This window comes from Cladophialophora carrionii (assembly GCF_000365165.1).
Source record: "Cladophialophora carrionii CBS 160.54 unplaced genomic scaffold supercont1.2, whole genome shotgun sequence".
NCBI lineage: Eukaryota > Fungi > Ascomycota > Eurotiomycetes > Chaetothyriales > Herpotrichiellaceae > Cladophialophora > Cladophialophora carrionii.
Window position 1 is genome coordinate 2481153 of NW_008481827.1, and position 15955 is coordinate 2497107.

The 15955-nt window shown below is 54.5% G+C and overlaps 3 protein-coding genes across 3 annotated transcripts; 2 read left to right on the forward strand and 1 right to left on the reverse strand.

Moving 5' to 3' along the window:
- Positions 1–3271: 3271 nt before the first annotated feature.
- Positions 3272–4046, reverse strand: G647_02971 (uncharacterized protein; the record flags this gene model as incomplete). Its single annotated transcript, XM_008727317.1, has 2 exons — positions 3272–3756; positions 3836–4046. The coding sequence occupies 2 exons, from the start codon at positions 4044–4046 to the stop codon at positions 3272–3274; spliced, it is 696 nt and encodes a 231-aa protein (XP_008725539.1).
- A 3028-nt stretch (positions 4047–7074) lies between these two features.
- G647_02972 (uncharacterized protein) lies at positions 7075–9060 on the forward strand (the record flags this gene model as incomplete). The annotated part of the gene is made up of 2 exons (XM_008727318.1): positions 7075–7149; positions 7666–9060. 2 exons carry the CDS (start codon positions 7075–7077, stop codon positions 9058–9060), a joined length of 1470 nt encoding a protein of 489 aa, XP_008725540.1.
- A 651-nt stretch (positions 9061–9711) lies between these two features.
- Positions 9712–14256, forward strand: G647_02973 (uncharacterized protein; the record flags this gene model as incomplete). The annotated part of the gene is made up of 1 exon (XM_008727319.1): positions 9712–14256. The coding sequence occupies one exon, from the start codon at positions 9712–9714 to the stop codon at positions 14254–14256; it is 4545 nt and encodes a 1514-aa protein (XP_008725541.1).
- Positions 14257–15955: the final 1699 nt, after the last annotated feature.

Genomic DNA, 15955 nt, shown 5'->3' on the forward strand with positions numbered 1-15955 from the left:
ACACATAGCACACATAGCACACATAGCACACATAGCACACATAGCACACATAGCACACATAGCACACATAGCACACATAGCACACATAGCACACAACGGCATGGCACGGATGGATAGGCATACTCGTACTACGTACTACTGTAGCAGTTCGTCATTGTTTTTTATCCGGCCTGCCCTGCCCCTGCTGTGTAACCCGTAACTCGTACTGTGTGACAGACAGAGATCATCAGATGAAAGGCCCGTCATTTCCCCTCTGCCCCCCGTTTGGCACGCATGGGCAGTCATGGCATTCATGGCAGTCATGGCAGTCATGGCAGTCACAACGGCACTTGGCATACAGGCCAGGGACAGGGACAGGGAACAGGAAGAGGATGAGGACGAGCGTGACAGGACAGGACAGGACAGGGGGCGCAGGGAGGGCATGGTCTCCCCCGGGGGCGTTCGTGGTCCTCGATTTGCCCTTTCGACCTGACCCGGGTCGAGAACAGGACGATTACGAGTACTCATGTACTATACTTGTGATTGTGACAGTGACTGTGGATGTGAATGCGTAGGACAGCGGGGCCGCACGTACTGTAGGCTACCGACGTAATGGGATCTACAGGCACCGCATGGCATGGGCGTGGCATCGCAAAAGACAAATGGACACGGGCGGGGGAAACTCCCGTTCCAAGCTGCGCACAAAGTACTCCGTACCTTTGCTCCAGCTCAAGCCGTGAACTAGGAGATCTCGATCCGGTCATCGAGAAGGGTGACGACAACGGAGTAGTCGTACATAACGTTGTTCGAGTACATCAGCTAAATGGCTCGATAGCTCAATATATCAACGGTACCCAGAGTTGGAGCTGGTTTCGTGCCGTACCTCGTAGCCTGCTGTGTATACCGCCTGCTTACTCGCGATCCCTGTTAACGTGCTCGGTGTCCTCAAATGTAAGAGAGATACCGTACGATACTGCCGGGCATGTCATTTTCATGTTCGACCCTTGACCATTGGTCCTTGGAAGCGAAAGTGCGAGTGACATGGCGTGGATGATCACGACGAGGTCGCGATCAACTGCCTGCCCGAGTACGAATAGAGCTTGAGTTGAGATTGTTTCCCACGGGAAAGCGGGAATTTGCGGGAGGTTCTGTCGAAGTGCTGCTTACAGAGTAGTTTCCCAGGAGAGAAAAGTCATCTCTATACAACAGGCCGGCGACGCAATACCTCCACACCTCAGGCCCCATCACAGTACGAGTACTGTGCTGAGGGTGGCTTGATACTTCAGGCCACTTTCCACCGTCTGCAAAAGCCCAGTGAACCTTGATGGCTGGTTACGAGGGCCAGATCTGGAAGAATTCCGAGGTGCCGAGACCTGGCTGTCCAGGGGCCAGACCCAGGCACTGCATACGAGAACACAATTGTGCGATGATGCTGAGCTCTCGTATGGTTACCTTCCTGCTGCCGGGCATCCTCGCACTGCCACTGCGTCCACCCCCACGGCGTGAGGACCCTACTGTCGTCGAGGAACAACCCACAGCGGGCGTTCTGAGGAATTCTCAACGTCCGGCTCAACTTGTCACCCACGTTTTAGCCTGTTTTTAGGGACCACTTCCTTTGCTCCAAGCATGAATGTTAGTGTTTTCGACAGAGGCACTTTGCATGGCCACGGTTCTCATGCTCGTTGCCACCACCGGCGGGATAGACCATGCCGGTACGGCTGACGGGATTTGTTCGGCTCGCTGCTTGGCATGGAGACTGGTGGCACCGGTGGCACTCGTGCAACATGACTTGCATTGATGCGAGACGCTCCGACTGACAGATAGGGACGTTCGCCCAAAGGTCTGGTTCGAGTCCGCTGGCAGCGCCTCGAGCGAACGCACGTCAAACCTCTTGGCCTGCAAATAATTGGCACACAGCAATACTTGACAGCGGGGACATTGGTCTGAGGCTGCCTGAGATCTGCCGCAAACGTGGGTCCAGGATGCTGATACTGATGGCGATGGCGATTGTGATACTGCAGGATGAGTGACACAGAGTGTGGCCTGCAGCTACAGCGCTGGTTCCGCTCCGGAGACCCTGCATTCAGCTGTCCCACGCAGGTGCAAGGGAGTTTGATAATGCATGATAACAGCAGGGGATGAAGACGGGTGAGAGTCGACCTTGGCTGGACGATACCTTTTCTTGGGTGGAGTTCAGCGCGTGGTACTGCTTGCTGTACGGAGCATAGAGCCGTTGCACAATGACGGTTTCAGAAGGTGCCAATGGGTACGGATGAGTGGAAAAGATGGTCGGTCATGTATTGGTGATACTGTATGCGTGCATCTTTGTTATCGTGCAACAACGTGTCGCGGGCCGTCCGAGTCGCTCGCAAGCAACCAAGCGTGTGGAAGGTTTGACGGTCAATTGGTCGTTCACTGATGGCATATCACCGGTCAACGATCCTGGTTCTTAGCGTTCTGAGGCGTTTCGAAAAGGGACGGAATTTGCATGTGCACAGAGGTTGGAGGCTGGTAAAGATTCGAAACAGGAGCAAGCACTTCTTGACGGTGAGGGAAGGGTTCATGCGCACAACCACCGCAGGCTCTAGGAATCGTCCGGTTCGACTTATACAGTACTGTTTGCTATGCACACACCCGTCCTTCCGCCTGCCACGGGTGGACGGTTGACGGGTGGAGATCCATGGTCGTACGCGGCTGTGGTCAGAGTATTGTGCTATGCAATCTTCCACGCATTCCACCCAGGTCTCGAAGGTGCATCGCAACTACCCCCGCGTCGTCCCTGCTATTCCATCGTCGTGTGTTGTTTGCTTGATGCGCACTTCCCTACACATGTTGCGCCGTTTGCTGGCATATCCGTGTCCAACTTTCTTCTCCACTGTCAGCCCGGAAATCGGATACACGCAAGGAGGATGGAGGGGAATTAACATCGACAGAGAGCATGGATCGCACGTATCAATAACTGCATTGATGCTAACGGACCAGCAAGACAACCATCCATTTGTTACCCAGCGCCATGCTCTGCAAATCCATCTACTGTATCTGCCGCAGCTAGGCAGTATGTAACCATCTGGCGCCCGGTGCTCCCCCGTCAAGCAACCATCTGCTATCCAAGTAACGCTCAATTTCTCCTTATCAAGGGCCCAAAACTGATGTACAGGGTAGAAAGAGAAGGCCGAGTTCAGGTGAAGATCCGTTGCATGATGCCGACACCTCGGGCCGGATGCGTGGGTGGAGAACTATACAGGTGAATTGAGCCATGTTATGCACATCTTTAAAAGTGAGGAGGCTCTGTTCACATGACTGCGATGAGCCCGATGGCCATGGCGAGGACACCACCTTGGAGCTTGAGGCTACCGGCACCGCTGTTAGGGTCTGGAGCGGTCGTGGTCTCAGTTGCGGTGGCGGATGAAGTGGATGACCTGGACTGGGAGCTTGTAGTGCTTGCCGAAGTTTCACTGTCGCTCGACGAAGAACTCGTGGCAGAGCTGCTCGAGCTGTCTGTGGAAGTGATCGTCGAGGTATCTGTGGAAGTGCCGCTGCTTGTGGCAGAGCTGTCTGTGCTGGTTCCTGTCGCCGTGGCAGAGTCGGTGGAGGTAGCAGAGCCGGTCGCGACGCCAGTGGCTGTCCCGGTCGCGCCTTGGATGCCAAAGTTGGGAGAGAAGTTGATGTTGGTAGGGTCTGTGTCGTCGATGATTTCAATCGTGTATACGTGGGAGTTGACGTCTTCAGGAGGAGGGATCTGAACGGTCGCTGTTCCAGCAGAGGCGGGAATGCCGGCTGCACACACGGCATGTCAGTACAACCCGATCTGATTTGAAATACAGTTCCAGGGCGCAATGCAGAGACATTCACTTACAAACTAGCACGAAGCCAGAGTCAGGAGTGACGGGATCCTGCTGCAGCTTGATGGTGACGGTGCCGCTCGACGGGTTGGTCCATTCAATCGTCAGGGGTTGGCCTGCCGTCACATCCAGCGTGGCAGCGCCAGCAGGAACATTGATGGCATTGTTCTGTGCGGAAACAACTGCTGCGCAGAGCGCGGCGACTGCGGCGAAAGCGAAACGCATGTTGGCGGACGTGGTGTATACGACGGGCACTCGGTGGAGATCAGGTATAGACGGCTGCGGCGACAAGGGGAATACAATCGAGAAGAGAGTTTCGGAGACAAGATGGCAGTGACAGGAAATAGAAGTCAGGAGGCAGCGGTAGCGACAATGGTTTATTGCGATTCAGAAACACCCACTTCATCCGGGGGCAATCTTCAGCGCGTCAACCATTAATTATTATTGACGCTGGCACTCCAGTCTGCCGCGACAACAGAAACCCTGGCCGGGCGTGTCGGCCGCTTAGTGCCCGGCTCCACGCCCTCTAGCAGTCAATCAGCACGAGCATGTCAGGGCGGCCTAGCTTGGAATGGAATAGGGGCAGGTTGCCCAATCTTCAATTAGGAGCGCTTGCTCAACCACCAACCGCCACCGCGGACTCCGGCGATGCCTTGGTGCCCATCCTTATTCCTCTGCGGCCAATGTTAACGTATCACTCGCATCGAATTTTCGCCGTCTTATTCCAGGCACCGCGTTGTGGTTGGAGGGATTTCAGAAGACCTCCAACTCATGAAGTTGTGTGTTCTGACCGTGGTGCAGCAGAGTAACCACCGAGTACGTAATTCGAAGGCTGTCGAGTCCTCGGATAGAAAACTCGACAGCTCTGCTGTGGCTGAGTGCCTCCAGCTGACCTTGTACTCGGCTTGCAAAACGCACAAGAAATAATTCCCCATTCGCTTCGACTATTTCCCAAGATCCCGAACATCCCCTGCTCGGTCTCACGGTCTCCCGCAGGCGTGACGGCACTCATCGTTACCATATGCTTGTCCGAAGGAGCACCGGTCTGCTTTTGGACACAGTCGTTTCTTCTCAAGACTGGAATCAAGCATCAAAAGAGGCAGCGGGTCCTGCCGTGGAGTGGATGGGCGCCTCATCTGGCATGAGTCTCGGTCAGCGGAGTTCTGGTCAGCAGATGCGAATCCCTCGAATCTTGATATTACCGGAGAAGTGGTTACATAGAACAGCAACATCTTGTCCGTAGCAGTGAGAGATGTCAAGGTCTCCGGGACGCTTTGTGTGCGGACACAGTACCTCGCATGCTCAGTGCAAAGTTCACCTGAGGTTCATAGTTCGAATAGTCGAGGCCGACTGCGCTTGTGTTTCCTTATCTCGGTTTAGCGACAGGAGCTGAACGTCCAGAAATTCACGATGCCTGCGACATCGCGGAGGCCGTCCTGCTTTTCACACGCGCAGCTACTGTAGCAAGCATGATGTACGATGTATTTTGCTTGTCATTGCAACCTAGAGCGGTGCCCGAAAGGCAGTGCAGATTGCATACCGGACTGTTTCTGCATGCTTCGAGACATGTCCGCAAACACCACGGGATATGTGCTCTCGTGGTTGAAAGCGAAGGCGTTCGCACCACCACCCACGTCTGCCTTGCAATCACCACTTGGCCCGACAGGTTTCCGGTTTCAGTCCGAGGAGCAACTGCATGCTCTGTTCAGCTGACGGCTCGTGCACCCCTCGTTCGGGCTTGTATTCCAGAAAGGTTATACTGTACGACCGGTGAAGTAGGTGAACGATGTAGGGGGAAATCTTATGGAGATGGAGCACACATTGCACTACATACTGGCGTGGCTGCGATTCGACAGCGTCTTCTTGTCCGCTACTGGGACCATCTGGATAGAAGATCGCGATCCAACACAGTTCCCCTGCGCCTCTTCGCTTGTGGATGTCGCGATGACCTGTCATTTGACCCCTTGGTGCAAGCCATAAGCCGCATTCCAAGTGTGAATGGCAGGGGAATTTCTTAAGGATCCTTGTCAGGCCACGCGAGACACCGGATCACGTCCGGCTTCTTGTATCTTGCCTCTGACATTACATGGGCGACTGTAAGCTGCAACGCGAGAATATCGTCTCCACAGGCCATCAAAGTCTGCGCCAGGGGCGTCTTAGACACCAGAGCCTCTATGAGGATAACACGTCGCAGTCTGAATTGACATTCATGTTTGACTTTAGCCGAGCCTGATCTCTGCGAAAGGGCTTCGCACTTGCTACAATTGATCGCACGTTCTGTCTCATGGCGCCGTCCCTTTCTGCAAGCAGGGCATTCATAGGCGATCTAACAATCTTGTGGCACCACCTGCACCTTAATGCCATGAACGGGTTGATATCCCAGACCACTTGACCCCGTCTGTTTGCTTGGCCCCGTCGGTTCGTCGGCAGCGTACATCGCTTGGTCTCGCACGCCGGCATGAACTTTTGTCTGTTTAACGAGAACCACGAGGGCGCTTCGGTGGAGTTCACTGGCAAGCAGGCGGACTTGCCAGCGTATGAGCGGTTCGAGAGCAGCCGGGGGCTTGCGGTGTGTACGTCAAAGACAGCCAAAGGACGAAAGGAAGAAGCGCGACCTGTCAGTTCTAGACCGGCAGCAGGCGCGCCACGGGAATTCCAGATGTCGCAGGGCTTACCTTCTAAGCCGCAAGGACATTCTGGCAGCCACGGCAGGGTTGCCATACCCATGCACGGGGTCAGTTTTAATCTCAACGCGCAGACCACGGCGGCACGGGTTCAGAAATGAGCATCATTTCTCGAGTGACAGGCATCAGAATATTCATATACATAGCTGAACAAGTGGCAGCGCCAGAAGCGCAGGTCGACTCTGCCACTTTCACCCGACCACCACCTTCTCTTCGCGTTGACTTTTTATTGCGGTCTGCACGATAGCGTTTCATTCGATCCGCACATTTTCATATTCGAGTCCCCATACCTAGCACATTCTCATTCGCCGTCTCTCGCTTAAGCAGCCTTTCATGACCAAGCGAGCGACCGACCTATTGTGCAGAGCGAGGAACAGGTTTAGGGTCATCATCGGGCATCCAGGGCACCGCGCAGCCAAAATTGTCGACTCGGTTAGCCCTCCTGAGTCTGAGATCGCCCGTTAAGGTTTTGGCAAGACTATCGACGGCTCGCAAAGACATGCAACAGATTCCGCAGCGGAGCAATTACTAAATCACCACGTCTGCAAGCAGCATCCGAAGCTTCCAACATGCGAGTTTCAAGGCACGCCTCTCTGCCCAATGATGTCGCCGTGGAGACATTACCACCCGTCGTCCTTCGCAAGGTGAGTTGACTGCATCCGTGTTCCGTGTTTGCCGCTCCCTGTACCTGGGTGTGCACATCCCCCGGAAAATCATCAGCAGAGCCCCTTGCTCAGGGCTTCCAGCAGCTTGGGGATCGCCGTGGTGATCAAACATGCTTTCCAGCCCGAGCTTCAGCTCACACCGAAGAAAGGTGCACATCACTGCCGTTTACGAGCAGAGCCCCATCCAGGCATGGAGCACATCGCCACGTCATTCCACCACATCATCTCAAGCCCCCAAGAGCTACTTGGGACCGGCCCCTCGGGCTTGGTACATTTGGAGTTTAGGGGCGACACTCCTTGCCTAAAAGGGAGTCACGGGCACCCTCTAGGCTTCTTGGTCGCGGCACGGTCCTCCGACCTCCAAGCAGGGACCACCTCCTTCTTCATTATCTCCTCCACCACAGTTGGACTTGTCTCGCGCAACCTCTGGCAGCTGTCTGGCTCATTCGATCGCTTATTCTGCAGGTCCACGAGCTAACATGTGTGTTACACCAGTATTTTAGCAGCTTAGAGCGTCTCAGGCTGGCCGAAGATGGCAAACACCATTCACGCCCCCCTTCTCGACTGTCGATTTACCCTTCGCACGATATCGGTGTCACAATCAAGGGCGCAGACAGCTCTACCATCGTGATCGACGGCTTCGTACAGACAGTGCGGCTTGGCAACAGCAAGAAGCTGCGCAGGAGGAGGAACTCAACAGCGGACATCACCCCGGACACTGTCGCCTGGTTCGCTTCACTGCCCCCAGCGGTGCAAAGGAAGCTCTTCTCGAAGGAAGAGTGCTCCTTCCTTTCACGAGAGAAGAACACCTTGATTCTCGACGCCGCAGACGAGACCCTTCGTCGCCGTAGCTGGCATCCTACACAGTTCACCGCTTTCGAACCTCGGCGTTCCGAAGACGACGACGACACCATCGTGGACAGTGAAGACCTCAAAGACGACGACCGAGTGGATTCTGCAATCGGGATGGGCGACTACTCAATAGACGGCTTCCGGTGGCTGGACGATGAAGGAGACCTGGATCTCAAGCTGGACGACTACCATCTGGCCATTGCCGAGACCAATCGTCGGACAATATCTGCATCAGGCCCTGTAAGACGCCGTTCGAGACGAAACCCTTCCTTGTCAAGCCTCTCCATCCGTCGTGGCCGGTCGTCCACATCATCGAACCGGCCAGTCGTGGAGGCACCCCCAACACCAGCCCTACCACCTATACCTCCTCACACTCGCGCTTCGTCATTTTCACTCAAGCACTTTCGCTCCCAGGCATCCATATCATCAATCGATCCTCGCGCGACTCATTATCAAGACCCAGCCGCTCGAATGAAGCTGCGGCTCTATCTGGCCTCCCCACAGAAGTTTGACGAGGCGGTCGAGTTTGGATTCCCGTCGATACAAGGCAAAGATTCTCGAACCCCGATCCGGCCAATGACAAGCCCACAGCCGAGACCGGAGACCAACAGGACCTTCTTTCATGACGACACGCCAGAACTATCAGGGGATGACGAGGACGACCCAGAGGAACCGGACACTCTTTTTGATCCACGGACCCCCGAAGATCCGGTCTTCCAGATGAACCGTCCGTCGCGGAAGGGTAGCGTCGACGGGTTTGCCAAAACGCTACGACCTTTTTCCATGCGGAGACCTACCGAGACATATTCCCGTGGACTCCCGTCGGATCGAGAGATGACGCTACACATGACTCTCACGCGACCAGATCTCCGCGCACCGGAGGAACTGCAGTCACAACATGATCCGCAGAAGGTCAACAAAATGCCACTGGAGAAGGCCGAACTACCACCGGAAGCCACGCCAGTCTCTATCTGGGACACGCTACCGCCTGAAGAATCCAAGATGAAGAGATTTCTTCGCAAACTGAAGCTCAAGTGAGCACGGGCACGACTTGTGAGGGACTGTTCTGTTAGTCGCTATTGCATTGTATTTGGGTGAGCGGCAGAGGAGGCATATCGATCACAGTGTCATTGAGCGTCGGCGTTCCGGCTGAATGTGTGCATTTCAGGCCACCATAATACATAACGTTGGGAGCAGGGAAAGGGCAGACACGCGGAACGACCCTGGCATATAATGGTGCGCGTGAGCCATTGGGGACTTGGAGAGGATAAAAAATGGCGGATTTGGGAGGATTAGATAGCTGATATAAGTCAACCGGTAGTGACATAAACAAGCTCGACACTTTTTGACCACATTTATCTGTACCGGGCAGTTGGTACGGATGTCTCGTGCTTGTGGTCGTACGTAGCTACGAGTGAAGAGTGAGCGAAGGAGGGAGCTTACAGGAGCTTGGTGTTTGAGGTGGCGACGCTTGCCACATTCGGCGGACCCTGATCTCGAGGATTCGTAGCGAGTGCGTGTCGAGTGAGCATGAGGAGACGAGGCGCTCAGCAACAATTGTTGGTCGCAGGCAAACGCAATTCGTGTCTCCATCAACCACAGTGTCCGTTTCGCCATTGATTCTTTTGGAGCGTTGTCTTTTGTGCTTTTCACATCTAACTCTTACTCCGCTCGATGCGCTAATCAAAGATGATAATTCGATCCTTCTGTCGCCGCGCTGTCGCCTCGTCACTTGCGCTCCTCTTACTGCTCGCCTCTTGTCCGCCGCCTGCGCAAGCGAAGAAAGATGGGCCGGCCATCTCCTCCACGATCTTCGATAACCCATTAGAGAACGTCTTCTACTTTGACGACTCGGACGTCGTCCTCGGCTACGATGGAGAGACCGGCACCGTCTGGCGCAGTCCTGACGCCGGCGAGACGTGGAAAGAAGTCAATGATCAAGGGCAGTCCGGAAATGTCTTGGACGTGTATCAGCACCCGTGGGACAATCAACGCGCGTACATCATCGGACTCGACTCGGAGCATTGGGTGACGACGGACACGGGCAAGACATGGACCAGCTTCTCGGTCGACCCAGACGATAACCTGGCCCGCTTCCGAAATGCTCCTTTGAGCTTCCATGGCCGAGATGCCAGCAAGGTGATCTGGAATTCCGAGCACTGCGTGGGCCTAGCTTGCATGGAAAGAGCTTTCTACACCGACGATGACTTTGAGACAATCAACCCTCTGGGATCTATGACACGAGGCTGCCAGTGGGCCGTCAGCACTCCGGAGTTTGCACAAGAGATCGCCCCAGAGGTCAGAGACCGCATCTTTTGCATTGTCGAAGGACTGTACTCGCCTTGGCCGAAAGACAACAGGTTGCTCGTCTCCGATGACTTCTTCACTCGCGATCAACTGGAGCCTGCGCTGGACGATGGCCGGGCCGTGACGGGGATCATCAGCATGGCGGCTGTGAAAGGCTTCTTGGTTGCCGCAGCGAAATCCGAGGGCACGGACGAGCTGGCTCTGTACGTGACCAAGGATGGCGCGCAGTGGCATCGGGCAGAGTTTGGACAGCACCGCATCAGCGAAGACGCCTACACCATCCTCGAAAGCACAAACTACAGCTTACAGATTGATGTGCTCGGATCTCGTCCCACGAACCCTACCGGCTACCTCTTTACCTCCAACTCGAATGGCACCTACTTCACTCGCAACATCGACCACACCAACCGCAACATCTTTGGAAATGTGGATTTTGAGAAAGTGCAGACGATCCAGGGTATAGTCATGGTCAATACGGTGCAGAATTGGAAGGAGGTTGAGGGCTCGACGATTCCTCAGAAAGAAATCGTTTCACAAATCAGTTTCGACGACGGAAGGACTTTTCAAGATCTCAAAGTCGGCGACAAAAGATTGCACCTCCATTCGGTGACAGATGCAAGGCAGGCCGGGCGGATATTTTCTAGTCCAGCGCCTGGGATCGTCATGGGTATTGGAAATACTGGGAAGTTCCTCAAGGATTACGAAGATGGCGATCTCTTTGTATCTGACGACGCTGGTGTCACCTGGATTGAAGGTCTGGACGGAGCTCATCTGTACGAGTTTGGCAATCAAGGCGCCGTCATCGTTGCCGTCGACGATGAAGAACCCACCAGCCACATCAGATACTCAATCGACCACGGCAAGACGTGGAAGAAGGCCGATCTGGGGGAAAAGGTCCGAGCAAGGTTCCTGACCACAGTCCCGGACTCAACAACGCTCAAATTCCTCATGATGGGTGCCAAGGGCACTGGTTCGAAGACGGAGTGGATCATGTTCAAGATCGACTTCGAAGGGCTGCATGAGCGGGCTTGTGTCGATAAAGACTTTGATCGCTGGCCTGCTCGTGTTGACAAGGACGGCAAACCCAGCTGTCTCATGGGACACAAGCAGTTCTTCAGGCGGCGCAAGGCTGATGCTGAGTGTTTCATTGATGAGGAGTTCCAGGATCCCGTGCCTGAATTCGAGCCTTGTGTTTGCACCAAGGCGGATTTTGAATGCGACTACAACTTTGTGAGAACCGAGGATCGAGAAGACTGCGTTCCTGCAGATGGAGTCACTCTCCCTGTCCCAGAAGGAGCTTGCAAGAATGAAAAAGACACCTTCAAGGGTCCGTCCGGCTGGCGACTGATCCCCGGCAACGAATGCATGCGCAAAGGCGGTGAAGAGCTTGATCTCGAGATCGAACGACCGTGCTCGGACTCGGTGAAAAGGCCAAGTTCGGGAGAAATTATTGTCCAGAAGACCAATTTCAACGCAGATCGTTTCTCCGAGTGGTACTACCTTGAAAGAGGCGATACTTCGATCGGCAACGATGAAACCATTGTCATGCGTACCAGCGAGCAGGATATCTTTTTGACGCGCGATCACGGCAAGACGTGGCAACCGATCCTGAAGGGAGAGCCGATCACGGCCATCGCACCTAACCCGCAGCATCACGACGCGGTATTCTTCCTCACTGGTTCAAAGGAAGTCCATTACACCATCGACCGAGGAGACAGATTCGACAAATTCTCTGCACCGGAACGACCGAGTACGCTGAGGCTCCCCACTATGAGGTTTCATCCAGAGTACAAGGACTGGTTACTGTGGTCTGGCGCGGTGGGTAATGACGATCACACCAACATCTGGCTATCCAAAGACCGCGGCGACCGTTGGGATGTAATGGTTCGCTACGGCAGAAAGTGCGAGTTCATGACTCGCGAAGGTCGAGCACATGGTGACCAGTTGATCTTCTGTGAACAATACGAGGATGAGAACCCCACCAAGAATCTTATGCTCATTTCCAGCGACAATTTCTTTGCCGACTCGACCGTCCACTTCCCTGACATTCTAGACTTTGCGACGATGGCGGAATTCATCATCGTCGCGGCCAAAACAGAAGATCGGCAAAGCCTGAGAGTCGATGCCAGTGTTGACGGAAGGACATTTGCGCCTGCCGAATTTCCGCGAAACTTCCAAGTCAAACACCAGCAAGCCTACACCGTCCTGGACAGCTCCACGCATGCCGTGTTCCTCCACGTCACTGTCAATGCGGTACAAGACCATGAGTATGGTGCCATCATCAAGTCCAACAGCAATGGTACCTCGTACGTCTACACTCTCGGAGGGGTCAACCGGGACACCGAAGGTTACGTTGATTTTGAAAAGATGCAAGGCTTGGAAGGCGTTGCTATGGTCAACGTCGTAGCCAACAGGGACGAGACCAACGATGGTGAGAAGAAGAAGCTGAAGTCAATGATTACTCACAACGATGGTGCGGAATGGGCTTTCCTCCCCCCACCCAAACAGGATGCACTAGGCAACAACTACCCATGCGTCGGCGAGGCCAACAAAGCGACGGCCAAATGCTCTCTACACATCCACAGCTACACTGAACGAGGCGATAAATCTGCCACATTCTCCAGCCCTAGTGCGGTCGGAATTATGATGGCGGTCGGCAATGTGGGCGATTATCTTGTCCGCAAGGACGATGAAGTCACCGATACGTTCATCACTCGCGACGCGGGCATTACGTGGCAATCGGTCAAAAAGGGAAGCTATATGTGGGAGTATGGCGACCAAGGCAGCATCATTGTCATCGTGAAGGAATCGCAACCGACGAAATCACTCTTCTACACCCTCAACGAGGGTTTGACTTGGAAGGAATTCGAGTTCTCGCCCAATGTGGAAATGCAGATCGATGCCATTACCACCGTCCCGTCGGACAACTCTCGCGCCTTTCTTCTCTGGGGTCGGGAACTTGGCTCTCAAGCAAAACACGGCATCTTCACCGTTCACGTCGACTTCTCGGGCCTCAAGGAACGCGAGCGCAAATGTGAACTTGACGAGAAGGACCCCGAAAGGGGCGACTATACCCTCTGGGAACCGAAGCATCCCATGCAAGACTCCAACTGCCTGTTTGGACACGTGGCTCGGTATCATCGCAAACGCGTCGATCGCGACTGCTACAACGGCAAGAAAATCGACCACCTCCACAGCATCGCCAGAAACTGCTCCTGTACGAGACAGGACTTTGAGTGCGATTATAATTATGAGATTCAAGCGGATGGGACGTGTCAGCTTGTGCCCGGTCTCCAGCCTGCCGATCACGAGGCGAATTGCAGGGACAACCCGGATCAGGTGGAATTTTGGTATCCCACCGGATACCGGAGAATCCCGCTGACAACTTGTCAAGGTGGCCGTGAGCTCGACAAGCTGGAATCCAGACCATGTCCTGGCCATGAAGAAGAATATGAGAAGAAGCATGGGATCAGTGGTGCAGGGCTCTTCTTTGCGATTTTCGTGCCTATTGCGCTGGCGATAGGGATTGGATACTGGGCTTACACGAAGTGGCAGAGTGGCGGGGGTGGATTCGGACAGATTCGTCTGGGCGAGGGATTCTCAGCTTCCGCTGGGGGTGCTGGCGGTGGCGATCCGTTGTGGATCAAAGTCCCGGTTGTGATTGTGAGTGGTGTTGTTGCTGTGGCCAAGGCCACGCCTTTGCTTGTGATGAGTTTGTTCCGGAGTGCGCGAGGGTATATGCCCCTCGGGGGCGGATCTTCTGGCGGCGGAGGGAGATTTGGTGTCGGGAGAGGCACGAACGTTGGAGGGTACGGGGCGCCGTATCGTTCGAGGGACGCGTTTGCGAGGAGAGGGCAAGATTACAGTCAGGTTGTCGAGGACGACGAGTTGCTCGGAGATGGGTTGGATGACGAAGAAGAGGTTTGAGGTTAAGAGAGTATCGTGAAGGACGCGGAAGTGGCTTCACCCTGCTTTGCAACGCTGTGGATGTGGCCTACCTCTCGGACCAGGGCCGGGGTGTAGAGGGGAAGAACAGGACAGTCGTTGAAAGGGAGCCTGTCGATGAACTTCACCCTGCCGCCTCTACGCACCCTTCACATACACATCGGTCCTTTGCTGGAAGTTTGGAAGCAGGACCCTTTGTATGAATGTATGTTTTCAGTATAGGCGTGGTATGGTACAAACACTACAGACATGACTTGTGCGAGAGATGAGATGAGATGCCAGGGAGTAGTCAAGTGTACACCGTGTGCGGCGCTCCACCTTTTGCATCGGTGACTCGACCTTGACCACAGCAAATATCCCTTCAACACAGACCTACCGACACCTAGTATTCTTGCTGGCGACACATGCTATCTACCTACGGGACCTACACAGTCCATTCGACAATCAATATCAGATGAGTAGAGCCTAAGCGTCCGACATCGGCAGCCTTTCCATCAGATAAGATCCTCCAAAGACGATATCAATCTGATATGGTCGTTCTCGAACGAATCCACACCCCTATCATTAAAGCAGCAACCCAAACTAATACTGTATGTGTGCACAACAGCGAACCACCCTCTCAGCTCTCAGCTGTCAGCTGTCAGCGACCTCATGAATCATCGATTCCGCACCACACCACACCCGATTTCGATTCCGATTCGATTCGATCCGGCACGGGAAAGAACAAAGCACACACGCACCACGAACCACGCACGTCCCTCGAAGATTGAGTTTGCGCGACGACAGGTGATACGAGCAATAGACAAGTAGGGTGGGGGAGCGGCGCACACGACCCGGTCATTTTCTCATTCCATTGTCGTCCTAATTCTCGTGCGGTGTGCGGCATGTGGCATGCGCGGACCAATCCGACGTCTGGCATTGTCATCACGGTGGTGAAGAGTGGTTGGTTGAGATGGGCGTGCGTGCGTGCGTGCGCATGCATATGTACATGCATGGATGCATGCATGTTTGCATGGATGGAGTGTGAGGAAGCGAGGCACGGCACGGCACCGGGGAGATAAATTACACAGGAGGGGCGGGCGAGGGATGGAGGGAGGGGTCCGTCACGCCACCATAATTGCAACGACGCACGTATGCGCACTACGAGTACCAGCTTGCCAGCCAGCCAGCCAGCGCACAATAGTGCTGCTATGTGACGCGAAGGCAACCTTGGTGAATCGGTGAATCGGTGAGTGGTGAGTGGTGAGTGGTGAGTGGTGAGTGGTGTGTGGTGAGTGGTGAGTGGTGAGTGGTGAGTGGTGAGTGGTGAGTGGATTGCCCCCCTTTCGACCTTCCTCTACGAATAGTCAATAGGCTACTCGTGCACGCAACGGGGATTGCATGCGCCCAAGTAAGTGAGCGAGCGAGCGAATGGAAGGGAATCTAAAGATGATGATGATGAGGACGCCGCACTAAGTTTGACAGCTGGATACACGCTCGTATCACATGTCTGTGTTGCATATCCCGTGTCGGGCTGGGTTGGGTTGATGGTTGATAGCCCCGGGACAGGGTTTTATCGGTGAGACGACGTGGCGTTCTGTGGTGTCGGTATCAGTACCACAGGCGGTCAGAGAAGAGTATGCTCTTTTTCTTTCGCGGGTATGTGTTTATCCGTTGGCATATGCGTGTGTGCATGTGTCCT